Consider the following 17,457-nt stretch of genomic DNA (forward strand, 5'->3'; position numbering starts at 1 on the left):
GGTCCAGGCGATGAAGTCTCTCCTCCTCCTTGGAAGGGTGAGGGGAGGATAGAAGGTAGGAAGGATAATGGACTGCCCCAGATGGAAAGGAGTTACCACCTTAGGCAGAAAAGCAGCCCTGGTCCTGAGTACCATTCGTTCAGCATGAATGGTCAAGAATGGGGGCTTTGAACTAAGAGCTTGAAGCTCACTTACCCTCCTTGCCGAGGTAATAGCAATTAGGAAGACCGTTTTAAAAGACAACAGTCTCAAGGGACACCTGTGTAAAGGTTCAAAAGGTGAACCCATTAAAAAAGTAAGCACAAGGTTCAAGACCCATTGAGGCACAATAAAGGGAGTAGGAGGAAATTTATTCATGAGACCCTTCAAAAATCTCAAGACCACAGGAGATTTAAACAAGGATGGCTGATCCGGCAGACAGAGAAAAGACGACAAAGCCGAAAGATAACCCTTGACCGTAGCAACAGCAAAACCCTGCTGCGCCAAAGAGAGTGCAAATTGAAGAATATCAGACAATTTAGCCTTCAAAGAGTCAATGGACTTCTCTCCACACCAAGTAACAAATTTAGTCCATCTATAAGAATAAATAGATTTGGTGGAATCACGCCTGGCCGATAAGATGACATCCACCATATCATGTGGGAGAGAAAAGGAATTCAGGATGCCCCGTTCAATCTCCAGGCATGAAGGTGTAAGGTCTGGAGGTGGTTGTGTAGAACCTGCCCCTCCATCTGAGAGTGTAGACCTGCCCTGAGAGGGAGACGGAGCGGCGGGCACGAGGAGAGGTGGAGAAGATCTGTATACCACACCCTTCTTGGCCAATCTGGGGCGATCAATATATCTTGGGCCCGGTCTTGGTGAATCTTTCTCAGAACTCGAGGAATTAAGGGTATGGGTGGAAACGCGTAAAGGAGTTGAGAGTCCCAACTCAACTGAAACGCGTCTCCCAGTGCTCCTTGCATCGGAAACTGGAGACTGCCGAATGACGGGCAGTGAGCATTCTCGTGAGTGGCAAACAGGTCCACCCGAGGAGTCCCCCACGTCCGAAAGATGTGACAAACCACCTCCGGGTGAAGCCTCCACTCGTGGTCGGCCTAGAACTGCCGACAGACTGTCTGCACGCACGTTCAGAACTTCGGCCAGATGATTTGCCATCAGACAAATACGATGGCCCTGAACTCAGGACGAAAGACGCAGAGCCTCTCTGCAGAGGTAATCCGACCCTACTCCTCCCTGCTTGTTGACATACCACATCGCGGTCATGTTGTCCCCCAGGACTTGCACCGACTGACCGCGAAGGGATGGGAGGAATGCCTTGAGTGCCTAACGTATCGCCCGTAACTCTAGAAGGTTGATGTGAAGCAACCTTTCCTCTGGAGACCAAAGACCCTTGACCTCCAGATCTCCCAGATGAGCACCCCACCCTAGGGTGGATGCATCAGTTATCACTGTGGCCACCGACGGAGGCAGTTGAAAAGGCTTTCCTTGAGACAGATTGCCTTCCACGCCCCACCAAGACAGATCCGCCGCAGCTTCTCTGGAGATCCCGACTGACTCCCTGAGATCTCCGTTGTGCTGATACCACTGCCTGCGGAGGCACCACTGGAGCGCTCTCATATGCCAGCGTGCATGGTTGACCAACAGAATGCAAGAAGCCATCAGACCGAGCAGACAAAGGACCTTCAGGACTGGAACGACCGCTCCATTGTGAAATAATAAAGGAACCATCTCCTGTATGTCACGAATTCGTTGAGGAGGAGGAAATGCTCGACATACAGTTGTATCCAGTACCGCACCTATGAACAGGTTGCGCTGGGAGGGCACCTGTTGAGATTTGGGTACATTTATTGAAAAACCCAACCTGTACAACAACTGAGTTGTAATCTGCAGATGATGGAGCACCTTCTCTGGAGATTCCGCTTTGATCAGCCAATCGTCCAAATAAGGGAATACCGGTATCCCTGACTTTCTGAGATGTGCCGCCACCACAGCCATCACCTTGGTGAAGACTCGAGGCGCAGTAGTAAGACCAAACAGAAGGACCGCAAACTTGTAATGCTGCGAACCCACCGTAAAACGGAGATACTTCCTGTGCGACTTCAGGATGGGGATGTGGTAATATGCATCCTGCAAGTCGAACAACACCATCCAGTCTTCTTGCAGCAGCGCTTGAAAATCCTGTACAAGGGTGAGCATCTTGAACTTCTCCTGCTTCAGGTAAAGGTTCAAGATCCTGAGATCCAGGATTGGACGAAGTCTGCCATCCTACTTGGGGATCAGGAAATACCGGGAGTAGCATCCCTGACCCCTTTCCTGCTCCGGAACCACCTCTATCGCACATTTTCTTAACAGTGCCAGGACTTACTCCTGCAGGAGCAGCAGGTGGTCCTCTGTGCAAAACCCTTGGCAAGGAGGGTAATTTGGGGGAAATTCCCGAAAGGGAAGAGCATACCCATTCTCTACGAGATTGAGAACCCAAAGGTCCGATGTCACTGATTCCCAATCCCGTAGAAAAGGAGTAAACCAGCCCCCCGCATGACCTGCATGATCCGGAATGGCGGATCTAGGGCAGCTTTGCTGTTGTAGGAAGGGGGTGGGTAGAGGAAGAGGAGGAGGAGGAGGATGCCTGACGTCCCCGAGGACAAGCTCTTTGTCTGCCCCTGTAGGATTTATACAACAGATTTTGTTGTGTTGCTGCTGCTGCTGTTGCTTGTAGGGACGAAAAGAAGATCTTCCAAAGCCCCTATACCTTTTGCTCACAGACCCTCTAGTCTGCAAACCCAAAGACCTGGCTGTTGCCCTGCTGTCTTTGAACCTCTCCAATGCAGCATCCGCCTTTTTACCAAAAAGGCCTGAGCCATCAAAGGGCAAATCCATTAAAGCAGCCTCAACATCTGTAGAGAACTCGGAATCCTTTAACCAGGCAGCTCTTCTGGTGGCAATTGAAGATCCCATGACCCTAGCCACTGAATCCGCTGTGTCCATTCCACTCTGAATGACCTGCCGAGCAGCAGCCTGGGTGTCAGCAAGCACCTCATTAAATCCTCTTCAGGAAGTTTAGGGGTCAATTGCTTTAAAGTATCCATTAAGGCATGGAAATAACGACCCAGGAGACAAGTGGCATTCGTAGCTTTGAGGGCCAAACTTGCTGAGGAAAAAACTCTCTTAGCAGATTGGTCCTGCTTTTTTGAATCCTTATCACCAGAAAGCACCTGCAGATCTTTTAGAACAGGCCGCCTGAACCACTAAGCTCTCTGGCAAAGGATGAGAGGACAAAAAGTCTGGATCTCCAGGAGCCACTCTATAACGCCTAGCAACGGCCTTAGAAACTTCAGGAGCCGTAAAAGGCCTACTCCACACCTCCAGGATAGGATCTGTTAAAGCTTCAGTAAAAGGAAGCATAGGTTCCACCACAGATGAGGGAGAATGGAGGACTTCAGTTAAAATGTTTGATTTATACTCCGCAGTGGGCAGAGTCAAATTCAGCAGATCCGCTGCCTTCTTGATAACCACATGGTAGGGGGCCACATCTTTAGAAGGAGCATCCGACACCGAGGTTAAATCCCAATCAGGGGACAGTTCCAGTCCACTCGCCTCCCTTAAATCATCAAAATAGTTCTCCGACTCTTGAAGCTCACCCTCTTCAAAATCAGCTTCCCTATATTTCTGCTCCTCCAAAAGGTGCTGGGCTTCACGCCTCAACCTCTCCTTCAGAAGCGGCGTCATCGGATCCGGAATCGACTACGAAGGAGCCGGGGCCTGCGTCGAAGACGGCGCCAGAGCCGGCGTCGAACTCAGAGTTGGAAGACCATGCCGAAGATCTTGAGGTCGGTCTGGAGCCGGTGACGCAGGAAGCGGCGTTGATGACTTCGGCGGCGCCGAGAAATGCCATGGCGGTGTCGGCGCCAGCATAAGCCGGAGCATAAGCTTGGGGAACTCCCAAATTGTATGCCAACGGACCCATGGGACCAGCTGGTGCTCCAGAGGGGTACATGGCTCTCGCATAAACACCATATATGGCATATAGGAACTGCGAAGGGTCTTGACCTGGACCCGGAAAAGGAGGATACACACCAACCGGCTGCTCTCGAGGAGGCTGCACCGGAGTCGACTCTTCTTGTTCCTCGGGTTGGTGAGCTGGAGACGTCGAGCCTTGAGGAACCTCTTCCTACTCCTGAACTAGAGACTGGGAAGGAGCCGGAGAAGGATTCGACGCCTGAGAAGGTGAATGCTCCGGCGAATCCAAGGGCAAAGCCTCACCTTTCGGATCCCGCGCCGGAGACAGAGACACCATACCCTTTCGAAGCCGTCTACTAGGCGACTTCGCTCTCGAATCAGACTCCTTTCCTGAATGGTGCCTTGACCCATGCTTCCTCTTCATATGTTTCTTATTCATTGATCTGGAAGCATGTCCCGATGACGACTTCGAAGCCGACTTCGACCGGGACCTCGACCGCCTCAATCGCGACCTTGAACTCTTCTTGGCTTCTTTACCTTTCAATTTTGCAACCAGGATCTTCGCCTCACGTTCACGAAGGGCCTTCGGATTCATCTTCCTACAGGAATGAACCTTGGACGTCGTGATCCGAACTCAGGCACCATATACAGTCATCATGCGTGTCAGTGATTGACATCATCTTCCCGCATTCGCCGCACGGCTTAAACCCAGTCTTCTTGGTCGACATCACGACAGGAGTCAGAACACTAGAAAGAACCCAGAAAATCACAATAGTAACAAAGTTAGTAACAACGCTACAGAGGATCCCTCGAAAACCGTTAGCGTCGATGACGCGGAAAAAAGGGAACTGATGTCATCACGCCGACGTGGGCCTATTATGGAGTCGGTGACGTCAGCGGAGCCGCACGCGATGCTGTGCCTCTATCACGTCCACGTCGGCGCGAAGCTACAAAAGAATTTCCGAATGTTGCTGACGCAAGGGGATATTCACAAGGTGAGGAATCCACTGGCAGATGTATCCATCAGAAAGTATTTTATGCACAAGTGCGCGAAAATCGGAGGGGCAAAAGGTTCTCCCAGGAGGGTTCTAGAGGGTGAGGGGCTCTGATTGGTTCAGAGAAAAGTTTGGTCTTTTTTACATAACGAATGTAATGGGTTGCAAAAGGAAAATGGGACTAGGCCTTTTTTCAGTTTGCTTTACTACTAAGCATAGCTTTGTTATATACCGGAGACTCCCGTCTCGACGACGGGGAATGATTCAGGCATGTGAATCTATAAAAGCTTCCAATACTGGAAAACTACAGTTACAAGTAAGTAACTTGTTTTCAAGGCATGACCAAGGTAGGAAAGCTAGGCAGCAGCAGTAGCTGTCAACATACATTAAAACAAGCATTTGCAATGCAATAGGTCTTGCAATTACGCAAGTTTGAGCTATTGACATTGCAAATAACAATGCCTTTTATTTTGTTTTTTATTTTTAAAACATAAATAAAAGGCAGTCACTTACAATGCCAATAGCTTAAACTCGCGCAAATTATCTGAGCAAGGAACTGACTTTGTAGCATGTGCAGGCCAACTTATCGTCCTGCAATGGTGAAAAGACATGGATAGCACTTCAGCACAACCTAATATGGTCTTTAATCGCCATACTCCATTCCAGTAGCCAGGATTTTATGGCTGCTTTCCAAAAGTTCTCACGACTGATCATGGATTTGTTATCTTTACTATTGGCGGTAAAAGGAGCACACAACTAGCATACACCAATTATTGAAGATAAATGATTTACATCAGAGATCAGTTTAACTACACAGTAATTAAGGTACAAGTCCGATAGGGCAAAAGTCTCTTTATTCAAGAATCCTGGATATCGCTTCATGTATCTAATGGGAACAATGCCAAATATAGTGCCTACATTGATACCTTAACCCCTTCGATGCTCATGACGGAATGGTTCCGTCATGAGCATCGGTTAAGCTGTGCTCATGACGGAACCATTCCGTCATGACCACACCCATTAACATTAGGGGTCAGCACTGGTGATAAATCTGGGCAGCAGTCAAGGTGTTAAAAAAGCAGGTGTGCAAATTTATTCAAACAGGAAGTTTGTGTGAGTGTAATTGTAGACAATGGTGCTTAGCAGAGGCCAGATGCCATGTACATTATTCTTTCCCCGCTGGGTGCATTCCAGTGGAATTGCCTATGTAACAGGGTTCTTAAATGTGTTAACCGTGAGTTCTGATGAAATAAAGTAGCTCAGCAAAAGCCAAACGTGCATGAAACATTAAATCAACAGCAATCAACTTTCCACATACTACAGGGCACTGCTCTAAAGCAAAAGAAAAAGTTATTACAAGCAAAACAGTAAATAATACAAAGTACACCCGCAGAAGACGAGGTGCTTATGCTGCTCGGAATATGGGGCAACGACCTACCAACACAATATGAATGCACGCGTTATAACATGGAAAGAATAACACCGTCCCATGATACAGTCACTTTATGAGCGAGTCTGGAATCCTTTCCTTGACACCTACTACCAGCAGGGCATGAGTGACAAAAAGTTGTTAATTTCTGCCCCATGATACGTTGTTTAAGTTCATAATATGACATTACTCTTAAGCAAAATGATGCACATTGTCTGTGCTCGCCTGAGACAGGATACGTGCTCTTCTGTGTCAGAATTGCACCCACTCATGACACCACCCATGACACCCTTCTCGTGGTGCGCCCCACAGTTTTAAAGCCATCGCCATTGAACAGAGACCAGGCCTCGGGACATCTGGCCGTCGGCCAAAATATTTTACAAGAGAGCCTGTGAATCTTTGGAGCCACAAAGTGAAACAAATTAAAAATATTTCGAATAAACCGACACTACTGTGTGTCAGTGATGTTTGCACTGTTACTACCTATGTGTAGCTGCGATGCCACGGACCCTGATGCAACCAGGGAAAATTGACCCTTTAACTGCTGTTGATTAGGAGAAATACAGCCGTTGTCAGGGGTCAATGGCCCCCCTGTCATGGTGTCACTGCATTTGCTGCACCTGTAGTAGCTACATCCTGGGTGGGTGTGTGCCTGTCTCTCTCTCGCACTACAGCTGCATATGTTGTGGTATAGTGAGCAGATCCTGGACGGCTGTGCGCTTTCTGTTTCAGGGGGCCTGAACTGCTGCTACTGCAGTGGTGCATATTGTGTGTGTTTGTGTGCAAGAAACGTGAACCTAAGTACACCATATTCGTATCTAGTTACACGATCTGCCCAGGAGTGTAAAATAGGAATTTGTTATGTTGTTCGCTGCAAATCGCTTCAATAACTCGTCACGAGTAGCAAGCGCTATATAAATATAATTTACAAGAACAAATACAACTGCTTCAACTCAAGCAGCTGTATTCTTTATATAAGAACTAGTGCTAGAAAAAATACAGAGCCAACAGAGCTGATCCTATTTTTGATATGCGGCGTTCGTGAAAACTACCTCTTCTGCCTGTAATATTTGGCTTTGGGGCCTAAAGTGCTATTTTAATTTTTCTATATGTAGCGCTGAACTAGACCCGAAGGAATTAGTGCGCTTTACATGAGCATCAGTTGCGTTACAGACGGGCACGTTAATTGTGTTAGGCACGGGGAGATTAAGTGATTTGCCCAGACTCAAACCCGGTTCCCCAACTCCGACGTCGACCGCTCAGGCCATTAGGCCACACTATATTGTGAAGGCAGCAGCTTAGAAGAGGCCAAGAGAGCGCTGTGTGTATTCTGTTTGGTGCAATGCCAAACCAAGCAAAGAATGGCAATGTGTAGTTTATGCAAAGGGCCATTACACGAGTGCGTGCACTTTACATAAAGGAAAGAAGACGGTCACTGTATGTATGCTCTGAATGAAAGGCACACTGTCCTGATATGTTCATTTCCGGTGTTTAAAGCACTCGTTGCAGAGACAGGCAATGGCAAGACGTGTACTGACCCTCAAGGGGCAACATGGAAAATGCTGTGGCTGTACGTGCTTTATTTCAGTGATGCTCAGCTTTCCGCCACAGGGGTGTGTGCACGCACACAGCCACATAAACTCACGATTAGAACAAGCGCTCGAAGCGCTCGCCATGACGGACAGTTTCCTCTCTTTCTGCCGTCCCACTTGGACAGGCTCGGCCAGACTTCCTGCTGACGTAAAAGGTTTATTACCTTCTTTATGTGGCCATCTGTTTGGACCCATAAAGAAGATAACAAAGCTTTTACGCCATTAGTAAGTCAGGGGAGCACGTCCAAGTGGGACGGCTGTAAAAGAGAAAACTGTACATCATGAACACCTCTTTTCCAATGGCTGGCCACCGTTTAGCATCAACGGTGACGCCAGCCAATGGGATAGAGGGGCGGGGCTTAAAAACCATATCTGAAACTCCCTTTAAATCATTAAATCTCGCGAGCTCGACTGCGCATGTGCGCAGCCGACGCCAGCTCGACCTAAACAGTACTGGCACTGCCTAAGGTACTAATGTAAAGCAATGGCAACTGAGCTGAAAGGTAAGATAGGCTAAGCAATGGTCACTTGTAGTAAGTCTCTGTTTAGCAACTGCCCAGAGTCACCTAGATATCCACTAGGAGCTCAACTACAACATGTCAGGATGGTTGCAGGCATTGGTGTGCTCTTAGAGACACAAACACACTTAAGCGACAGAGTTAAGGCATCTGGACGCAGAGAGGTTGACGCAAGAACTGTGCAAGGGGGACCGAGATCTTGACATCTCCATACACTAACAGAGGCAGAGGGTGGATATGCCTGGAGTGGGGGAGGCACACACAACATATGCATGTGCTTGCTAAAGATTCCACAACACTGAAAAAATAATGACAGTGAATGCAGTTTGATCATTTTGTACATTAAACTAAAAAATAATTACTATATATTTTCTTCACTGTCGTTTACATAGATCTTGCAGGCCTTGCTGGTGGATAAATCTGAAAAACATTTCCCACACTTTTTTAAAATTTTGCTCTGACAGTGATGATCACCAGTATCTGAGCCATCCAGATGCAGAAGGAGCTCTGCTGATTATTTCTAGAAACAACAGTAGTGTGCTTGCAAAACCCTGGTTAAAGCTTAAAACATTTAGATATCAAAAATACATGTATTTTCAGCTATGTCCTTTTTTAGGATGTTTGGGTTGGCCTTAGTTCAGCAGAATAAACTGAAATCCGCATGACAAAGGAAGCTCTAATTGTCTCAATCATTAACTCATGTGCAAATTTGCAGATGTGGGTTTTTACCTGGGTATAAACTAGGTTCAGACTCACAATCTGAAACTATGCCTCTGGTGTGGAGCATTTGCCGTATAACATGACCAATCCAGCTTGTGCCCTACACTTGGTGACTGAACACTTACTCTGAATATGTCAGTAGCCCTATTGTGCTAGCCAAACCAGTTCTACTAAAAGAATCATAAGAGGCATCAACAAATCAATATGGTAAAGATAGAAACACTCACTTATAGACAACATTCTGTACAGACTGTGATGCGAGAACAATTTTTCGGTGATATCCTTGGCCTACGATGGACTGTACAATACCCTTTTTGCTTGGAAGACCTTTTAGTTCCTGCTCGGAATTCTAAACGGAGAAATACATGACAGTTATGAATGAAGACCATCTGCTGAAAAAACATACTTATTATTTCTACATAAACCAAACATTTTACATTCTAAAAGCTATAATTAATGCACCAACCAATCACAAATAAGTTATGTATCATAACAAACATTTAGGACAAAACCAGGTAGAACACTATAGAAGAAACTGCAAACAATTTAGACTGACAACTGCAAACCTAAGGTACAAAGTAGCTTAAAAACACACTAGAACAGGTTACTTACCTTCGGTAACGATGCATCTGTAAGAGGCATATTAGTTATAGATGCCTTACCTTAGAATTACCTCTGACGCCGCTGTGCCTACTTAAACGTCACCATTGCACCCCGATGTCAGTTCTGATACGACTTTCCACGCCAGAAGCGCAGAGCCATGCAAGACACTGACCACTGGTGCACATAACTAGGGCACAATAAGGGAGTCCACATCCCTAGAAGTCAGTTTGCAGAGGATGGGTCGGGCGGTAAGAAATCCATAACTGATATATATGTCTCTTACAGATACATCGTTACCAAAGGTAAGTAACTTGTTCATCTGAACGAGACTATTATTTATAGATTCCTTACCTTAGAATAGATACCCCAGCAATACCAACCCAGGAGGTGGATCTGCAAACTAAGTTCACACCAGGAAGTCCTGTTGAACAGAACGGCCAAAAAAGCGGTCTCTCCGGACTCCAGGCAGTAATGCTTTGTAAACATGTGCAAAGATGCCCACGTGGCTGTCTGACAGATGTCAACCAGCAGAACTCCACCTCCCAAGGAAGTAGTGTCTGCGGTCGCCCTGGTAGAGTAGGCGCGTGGTTCTACTGGAGGTACCTTTTGAGCCAAAGTATAGCAGATCTTAATGCATTAGACAACCCATTGAGAGATAGTACGTTTGTGCAATGCCCGACCTTTCTTGGTTCCCACATAACCCACGAGGAGTTGATCATCCACCCAAAAGTCTTTAATGCAGTCAAGGTAGAAGGACAGTGCACGTTTTGGGTCCAGACGGTGGAGTCTCTCCTATTCTTTGAAAGGGTGCGGAGGCGGCAGCTAATTGTCCCCATTGAGGAGGACATTATGTCAACTCAATTAAAATTTAAAAGCTGCATGTCTAGCATTGCGAGTTGAATGAGGATGAACTTTTTACAACTTAACTCCTCGAAAACGGAGATCCTGCTGTTTGGGAAGGCCGAAGCAATCTTGTCTCCTTAGTGGTGGCCTGCCGAGCTGGGTGAAGCCCCTGCGCCAACAGTTGGGCTAAGAACCTTGGCATCAGGATAGATGATAAACTATCAATGGAGGAGCAGGTAAAGACATTGTCAGGCACCTGTTTTGGCACAATGAAGATGCTTAGGAAGATCTTTCCCTGGATCCCCTTTCAGCGAGAAAAACCCTCATCCATTCGCTCTTGGTGAGCAGACTGGACTATGGTAACTCATTGCTGGTGGAAGTCAGGGAAGATCTATCAAGACTGCAGGTGGTACCGAACACAGCAGCCCGCCTTGCCCTCAACAAGCCGGCGCGGACCCCTTCCGCCCCTCTATTGAACCAGCTTCACTGGCTTCCGGTCAGAAAATGAGCTATTTTTAAGATGCTCTGTGTGGTCTTCAGATCACTACAGGGGAAAGGCCCTGCCTATCTCAGAAACAAACTCATATGGTATCAACCAGCCCGACAACTAAGATCTAGTAATGGCAACCTTTTGTGCATCCAGAGAATACACAAGGTAAGGATGAGTGGGAGAGCCTTTTCTTATTTGGCTGCCAGCAACTGGAACAATCTGCCACAGAACATTAGGTCCTGTGGTGAACTAACCAGCTTTAAGAAACTTTTAAAGACATGGCTGTTTTAGATGTGCACGCCCACCAAGTACCCATTTATCAAAGCGCAGAGGATGATTCGCTTGTGCTTTATAAATGAATAAAGTAAGTAAGGTGAGCAATGTGATAGTCTGCCCTATGTGGAAAGAGGTAAGGACTTTGGGCAGAAAAGAGGGCCTAGTACGAAGAACCACTTTGTCCAGATGGACAGCAAGAAAGGGAGGTTTGGAAGATAAAGCCTGAAGCTTATTCATCCTGCGAGCAGAGGTGATGGCAAGCAAGAAAGCAGTCTTCAAAGTAAGGAGACAAAGAGGATAATTATGTAGTGGCTCAAAGGGAGCATACATAAGATAAGTGAGGAAAGATTCAAGTCCCCCTGGGGCATTATGAAAGGAGGAGGAAAGAGATGAGTAATGCCCTTCAGAAATCGGTTAACAATCAGAGATTTGAAAAGAAAGGCGAAGAAAGGCCGAAATGGCTGAAAGATAGCCTTGAAGAGTGCCCAGAGCAGAGCACTGCTGGGCCAAAGAAAGAATGAAGAGGAGAACCTCTGAAAGGGAGGGGTAGTCCCGAAGGGGAGAGAGTTGCCCCTTCGGACTATTTGCAAAACCCACCTGTCTGAAGTGATGTTGCACCAGTGGGGGAGGTGATGGCGGATACTGCCGCCCATTGGCAACTGATGGCCCTGTAAGGTTGGACTAGGAAGGTTTGGAGCCTGCTGCGGGGGTGATTGGTGGACTGGCTTGCCCACTGGGCCCCAGACCCGCAATGCTGGGTCCCACGTCCCTGGCCACGCTTAAGCTGGGTAGCTTGCGCTGCCCTTTGGCACTGAGTGGAACGTGGTGGGGGACCCCTTCTGTAGCCACAAAAGGGGCGAAAGGCAGACTGCATGGGAAGAGAAGTTGCTGCGAGGCCCAAGGATCTGGCTGTGGCCCTAGAGTCCTTGAGGCGCTCTAGCGCGTTGTTCGCTTTGTCCCCAAACAGGCGACAGCCATCAAAGGGCATGTCCAAAAGTGTGGATTAGACATCCCCAGAGAAGCCAGATGTCCTCAGCCAGGCGTAGCGCCTCAGGGCTACCGACGTTGAAACCGTCCTACCCAGCGAGTCTGCGGTATCTAGCCCACACCAGATGGTGAACTTAGCTGCGTCTCAACCCTCAGCAACGTGTGGGTAAGAGCGGCCCGGGCCTCCTCTGGGCACTGTGACAGCACATGTGCGACTGTATCCCACACCGTGTGTGTATAACGGACCAATAGACATGTGGTGTTCACCGACTGCAGTCCTAAGCTGGCGGAAGAAAACATTCTTCCCAAGATGGTCCAGCTTCTTGGATTCCCTATCTTAAGGAATGCGTCTTTTGAGGATGAGGCTTGGACCCTCAAGCTCTCAGGGATAGGGTGCTGGGAGAGGAAAAGTAGGTCCCCCAACGGGCGGTGGTGTCAGGTAATCATCTTGTTCACAGGTGCCCCTGTGCTGGACTTGGACCAAGTGCCCAGAGGGATGTCAGTGAGGACATCATTAAAAGGCAGCAGGGGCTCCAAAGAGGCTGCTGCCGGCTGCAGCACAGCAATCAGGAGATTTGTCTTGACAGCCACTGTAGGAAACTGGAGGCCGAAGGACGAAGGCCGAAGGCCTCAGTCGCCCTACGCAGCACCACAGCGTAGAAAGCTCTCTCCTCTGTAGCCAGACCACTGTCATCACCCAACTCGGTTCCTCAAGTTGGCCTGCTAGAGGGTCAACTGACCACTCCCAGTCCTCCTCACACTTCTCTGGCTGCCACTCAGTGTGGTAGGGAACTTCAGGTATGAACAGCAGTACAAAAGTACCCTCTGGCACCGGTGCCAAAGTCGGTCCCGCGCGGTGTCCAAGTCAGGGGTCTGGCTAGGGTCGACACCAGTTGGGGGCACAACCGACGTCTGGGCCATCGTCACTAGAATCGGTGCAGAGGAAGGTACTGTGAGGTCGACCGGCGCCGATCGGATCCAGGCCTCCATCCTTGGGGACCCTGCGACACCGAGGCTGGAGCAGCCGACATCGAAGGCCCAGGGCTCCCAGCTGAGTCTGTGGGGCCCGAAGGCATGCCTGCAGAGTCTGGCTGCCCAAAGATGCTGTGCACGGCTTCGTAAAATCCACAAAGTTGGGCTGGGGATGCTCCGGCTCTGGGAAAAGGAGGGAAGTGCGAAGCCGTCCCAGCGGGCTCCAAAAAAGGATGTCGACAAAAGTCGAAAAAGGGTAGGTCAAAAAGTGACTAAGGGGCACGTTCTCTCCGGATCTGGTCTAGCTGTCGCAGAAAAAGAAAGAATTGACGTCATCGCGCAGAGGTAGAGTATAAGTAGACACTGCGACGTCAACCCGGCGGCTACGCCGACGGACGTGGAGTCGACCAACACCACCTACCGACGCGCAGGGGTACTGTTACGAAACAATGTCTCCGGATCCAGTCCGACACCTAGGGCAATTCTAAGGTAAGGAACCTATAACTAATAGTTTTTATCAGATCCATATTTTAGTAACTGAGAAACACAAAGAGATCACTCAACTGTATTAAAGTAATACAAGAATGGATTAATAATCCAACTGTAAAAACTCTGCAGAACGATGGGACTGGGGGATTTGAGACCGATGATGGGGCAACAGGAAGGTCACACCGTAAAGAGGCCACATATCTCATGAAATTATTATTGAACTGCGATTAACAAAGGAACTATTAATACCCATCTCATCTGTGAGTTAGAAAGTGCAGCATGGCAGAGTATGGTACTGTTTCTCAGCAGCCAGCTTCTTTCCTGCGCTTCCATCAACTATGCACCTAAGGCAGTACTGATAAAGAATAATGTGCTTTGCAATGTTGCCTTCAAAGAATAGTTGACTGAACCAATGGTTTGCTCTTATTCCAAGATCTGTTTTCTAAGCACTCATGCTGGTGTTGAATATGGCCCTGCTACACCTGAGCTATTATTGACATCTTGTTAGAATGATTCATTGTTTTGTTATCTCTTGACCATTTCTTGAATGATTTTCAGTTAAAAAAGCATTTCTCCATGCTTCACAATTTGATCTGCTACAAGCTCTGCAAAAATAGCTATTGGCACACCTATAAATTTGGAACACACCTATAGAGTGACTGTGTGCAAACCATCCGCGCAGAAATGCCTACACCGTAGTAAGTTATCCTTGCAGACCAGCATTTCGAGCCCCTGGTCTGCAGGTACACATAAACCATGCTGCCACCAACAGTCAGAGTGTCATTTCCAGCCACTTCGAAATATGACCTCTTCATGGAAGGAAGCAGGACAAATGATCTGCGCTTAATATGGAAGGCAAAACATTTGTTCTAACCCATCTTATGCCATCTAACTGTCACAACAAATCCAGTGGAGGTGTACAGCACAATTTAGTGATTTGTCTAGTCCAGTCATCCCAGCAAAGCATGCGCAACTGATGTCTTGGTCATAATGTTAATAGGATATTCGTAATACAGTAACACTAAAAAAGATGTAATTCCTGCCTGTAAGTTTAATCAAATACATCACTGCTGTTGACCAAACATTATGAATCACTCCTGCTTAAAGGGACAGAAGTGACCATAAAAACCACCACAAATGCCAGACCTACCTTAAAATTTTCTTCATTAAAGGATATTTTCTGCTTTAGCGGATATTTAAAGCTACCAATAAGGGAGCTACATGAAGCTGTAGACACAAGCCATCATTTTTTAAAGAACACAACCTCCTCTAGTTTTCAGGCTCTTTTTGATAAAAAATACCAGAAAGACTTCTTGGTGAAAATTCAGCTTTCAACATATAGCGTAATCATATCCTTCCTCCCTGTTGTATTGTATTGGTTTTTGTCGTCAGATTCTCTTTTAGAACAACAGTAAAAGAAGTTCCTACGACATTTCAAGTAAAAGTAAGCTTCTGGATCGGAGACTGAGATGTTCTGTTAAATGTAAAAAGCATGTGCTCCAAAACAATACTTTGTACACATACATATTAATGTACGTTGGAATTCCACAACATTTCCTCTACAGAGGAACTCTCTCAAACTAAAGATCTCTGCCTCAATGTTATTCTGCCCAGACAAAGATGACCTGACTTACCCATTTCTATTGCCCTCTTCTGGACCGGCAGCTCACTGACTGTTTTACCACTGACAAACCACCCAAGCCCTTAAACATTAGGACTCGCACACAAAATTCTCTTTTTACCTAACGCCAAGCTCATCACCAGGTATCTCCAGAACAATTATACCTTCACCATACTGGCCACCTACCTCTCCAATGATTGCTACTAGCCACTCTTCAACTTCATACATGTTGTCTCCACATTTCCAATTTCCAAAAACCAATGTTTGCACCACTACAACTTCATCAACAAGCAACAGAGGGTACAAATCAAAATCGCAACACAAGGGACTAAACACAGAGCCTCAACGATCACGCAACCCTCAGAAACCTCTCATTCACTTCGATCAGGACTCCCCAGTCCTTTCTGCAAACCCAGAGACTAATATGTACAAAGATATTTCATCTGCAGCTCCCATCAATGCTGCTACACTGGCTGTCAAGTTTTCGCTTTTCTATAGCATTCAGGTGAAAGGCCGTGCAGTTTTCGAGTAGACTCATGATTCCCATCGGCAAACTTACCTTCTGATAGGGGTAGGGGTGGGGGTGGGGTAGGCACCAGCTAAACTAGCAACCCCATTTACCTACACCTCCCCCACAGCTTTAACTGTTCCTCTCAAGCCTCAGAGAGAGGACTAGCAGTTGCAATCTCCTAGGCGGGACAGAGGCTGTCACAAGATGGCTTCCAGGATTCCAGAGACCAGTCCACGTATCAGATTAAAGCAACTACTGCTCCAGAGCAACAGGTTCTTCAAAGGAAGATAGTACCTCAGTCACATGCAGGGATTCCTTCCTGGGTGAGTAGACAGTTACTGCATACCCTGGTATGGGAATGGCTCATATGTGTTTATTTCCACTAACCATTCTTCCCTAAAGTACAGATAATAAGGTGGTGCTTGTTTGTATTCAATGGCTATGAGATTCTGATGTGCAAAATACATAGTGTGATAGGTATTGAGTATCTTATTGTGCATGAGTACTGTATGATAACATCCCATGCTCTTGTCCCAAGGGGGTTCCAAGGCTCAGCATACATTTGACATGAATTTGCAGAACCATAAGCAAAATCTACTAGAGGCACTTACCCACTGCCTTTACCTCCTACCTAACTCAGGTCACCCCTGACGACCTAGCTGTTTCTCTCCCCCCATGAAGTGTTTCACCAGAATATCGAGGGCAGAAAATCGCCTTGCAACAATATCCAGTGCAGCACTTCAACTGCCACTGAATTATCAAGATAAGTATATATAGTAAGGTACTTTCTCTACATTTATGCATGTTGATTACACATAAATACACACACACATATATATTTATCTTAAATAGGTAAGCTACCTCTTTACCTAAAGCCTAGTGAAGGTCTGTTTTATGTCTTGTGTGTTGCATTCCGTGTTCTCTCTGTAAAAAGAGAGAACCGATATAATTTCTCATTATGCCTGCACTTTCTTTTGCAAGGTCAGGAAACTAAAACGCACTCCTCTTAAAAACGAAAGACTCCATGTTACTGTGATCCCTCAATGATGAAACACAAGTATGGATGTGGCTAAGCCATCTCTCTAGGGGGATCGCTTTTGGGAGGAATCAGAGCCACTGAGATCCTTGAGAAAGGTCTGAATCTTCCCCATAGATACTTTTCTGGGATCATTCAATCTGGGGTCTTACAGGACTCGCACCAGCTACATATTACAAATGGTATTACCCATCTCTAAAATGTCGAGGATACCTATATCTAACCTATCTGGTCAATTGTCTTATCTCCTGCTGAGTGGTCCAGGACACCACACACTAACATCTCCGTTCCCTACTATAGTTTACAGCTGGGCACTGCAGGATACCTCACTACTTGACCTTTGTGGCTTTCCCAGTACTCACTGAGCCACTCACTCTATAAGGCTGGATCCTAACAGCAAAAAACACCAGAATGGATT

At 47.0% G+C, this 17,457-nt stretch overlaps 1 protein-coding gene across 4 annotated transcripts in view; it reads right to left on the reverse strand.

Moving 5' to 3' along the window:
* The window catches only part of CNOT10 (CCR4-NOT transcription complex subunit 10), a 550,184-nt gene that overhangs the window by 187,450 nt on the left and 345,277 nt on the right, over positions 1-17,457 (reverse strand). For all 4 annotated transcript variants that reach the window (XM_086942099.1, XM_086942101.1, XM_086942102.1 and 1 more), the window contains one exon: positions 9,439-9,560. In XM_086942099.1, coding sequence (XP_086798225.1) covers positions 9,439-9,560 — 122 coding nt within the window. The remainder of the gene's footprint in view (positions 1-9,438; positions 9,561-17,457) is intronic.

Source organism: Lissotriton vulgaris, chromosome 10 (genome assembly GCF_964263255.1).
Source record: "Lissotriton vulgaris chromosome 10, aLisVul1.2, whole genome shotgun sequence".
Lineage (NCBI taxonomy): Eukaryota > Metazoa > Chordata > Amphibia > Caudata > Salamandridae > Lissotriton > Lissotriton vulgaris.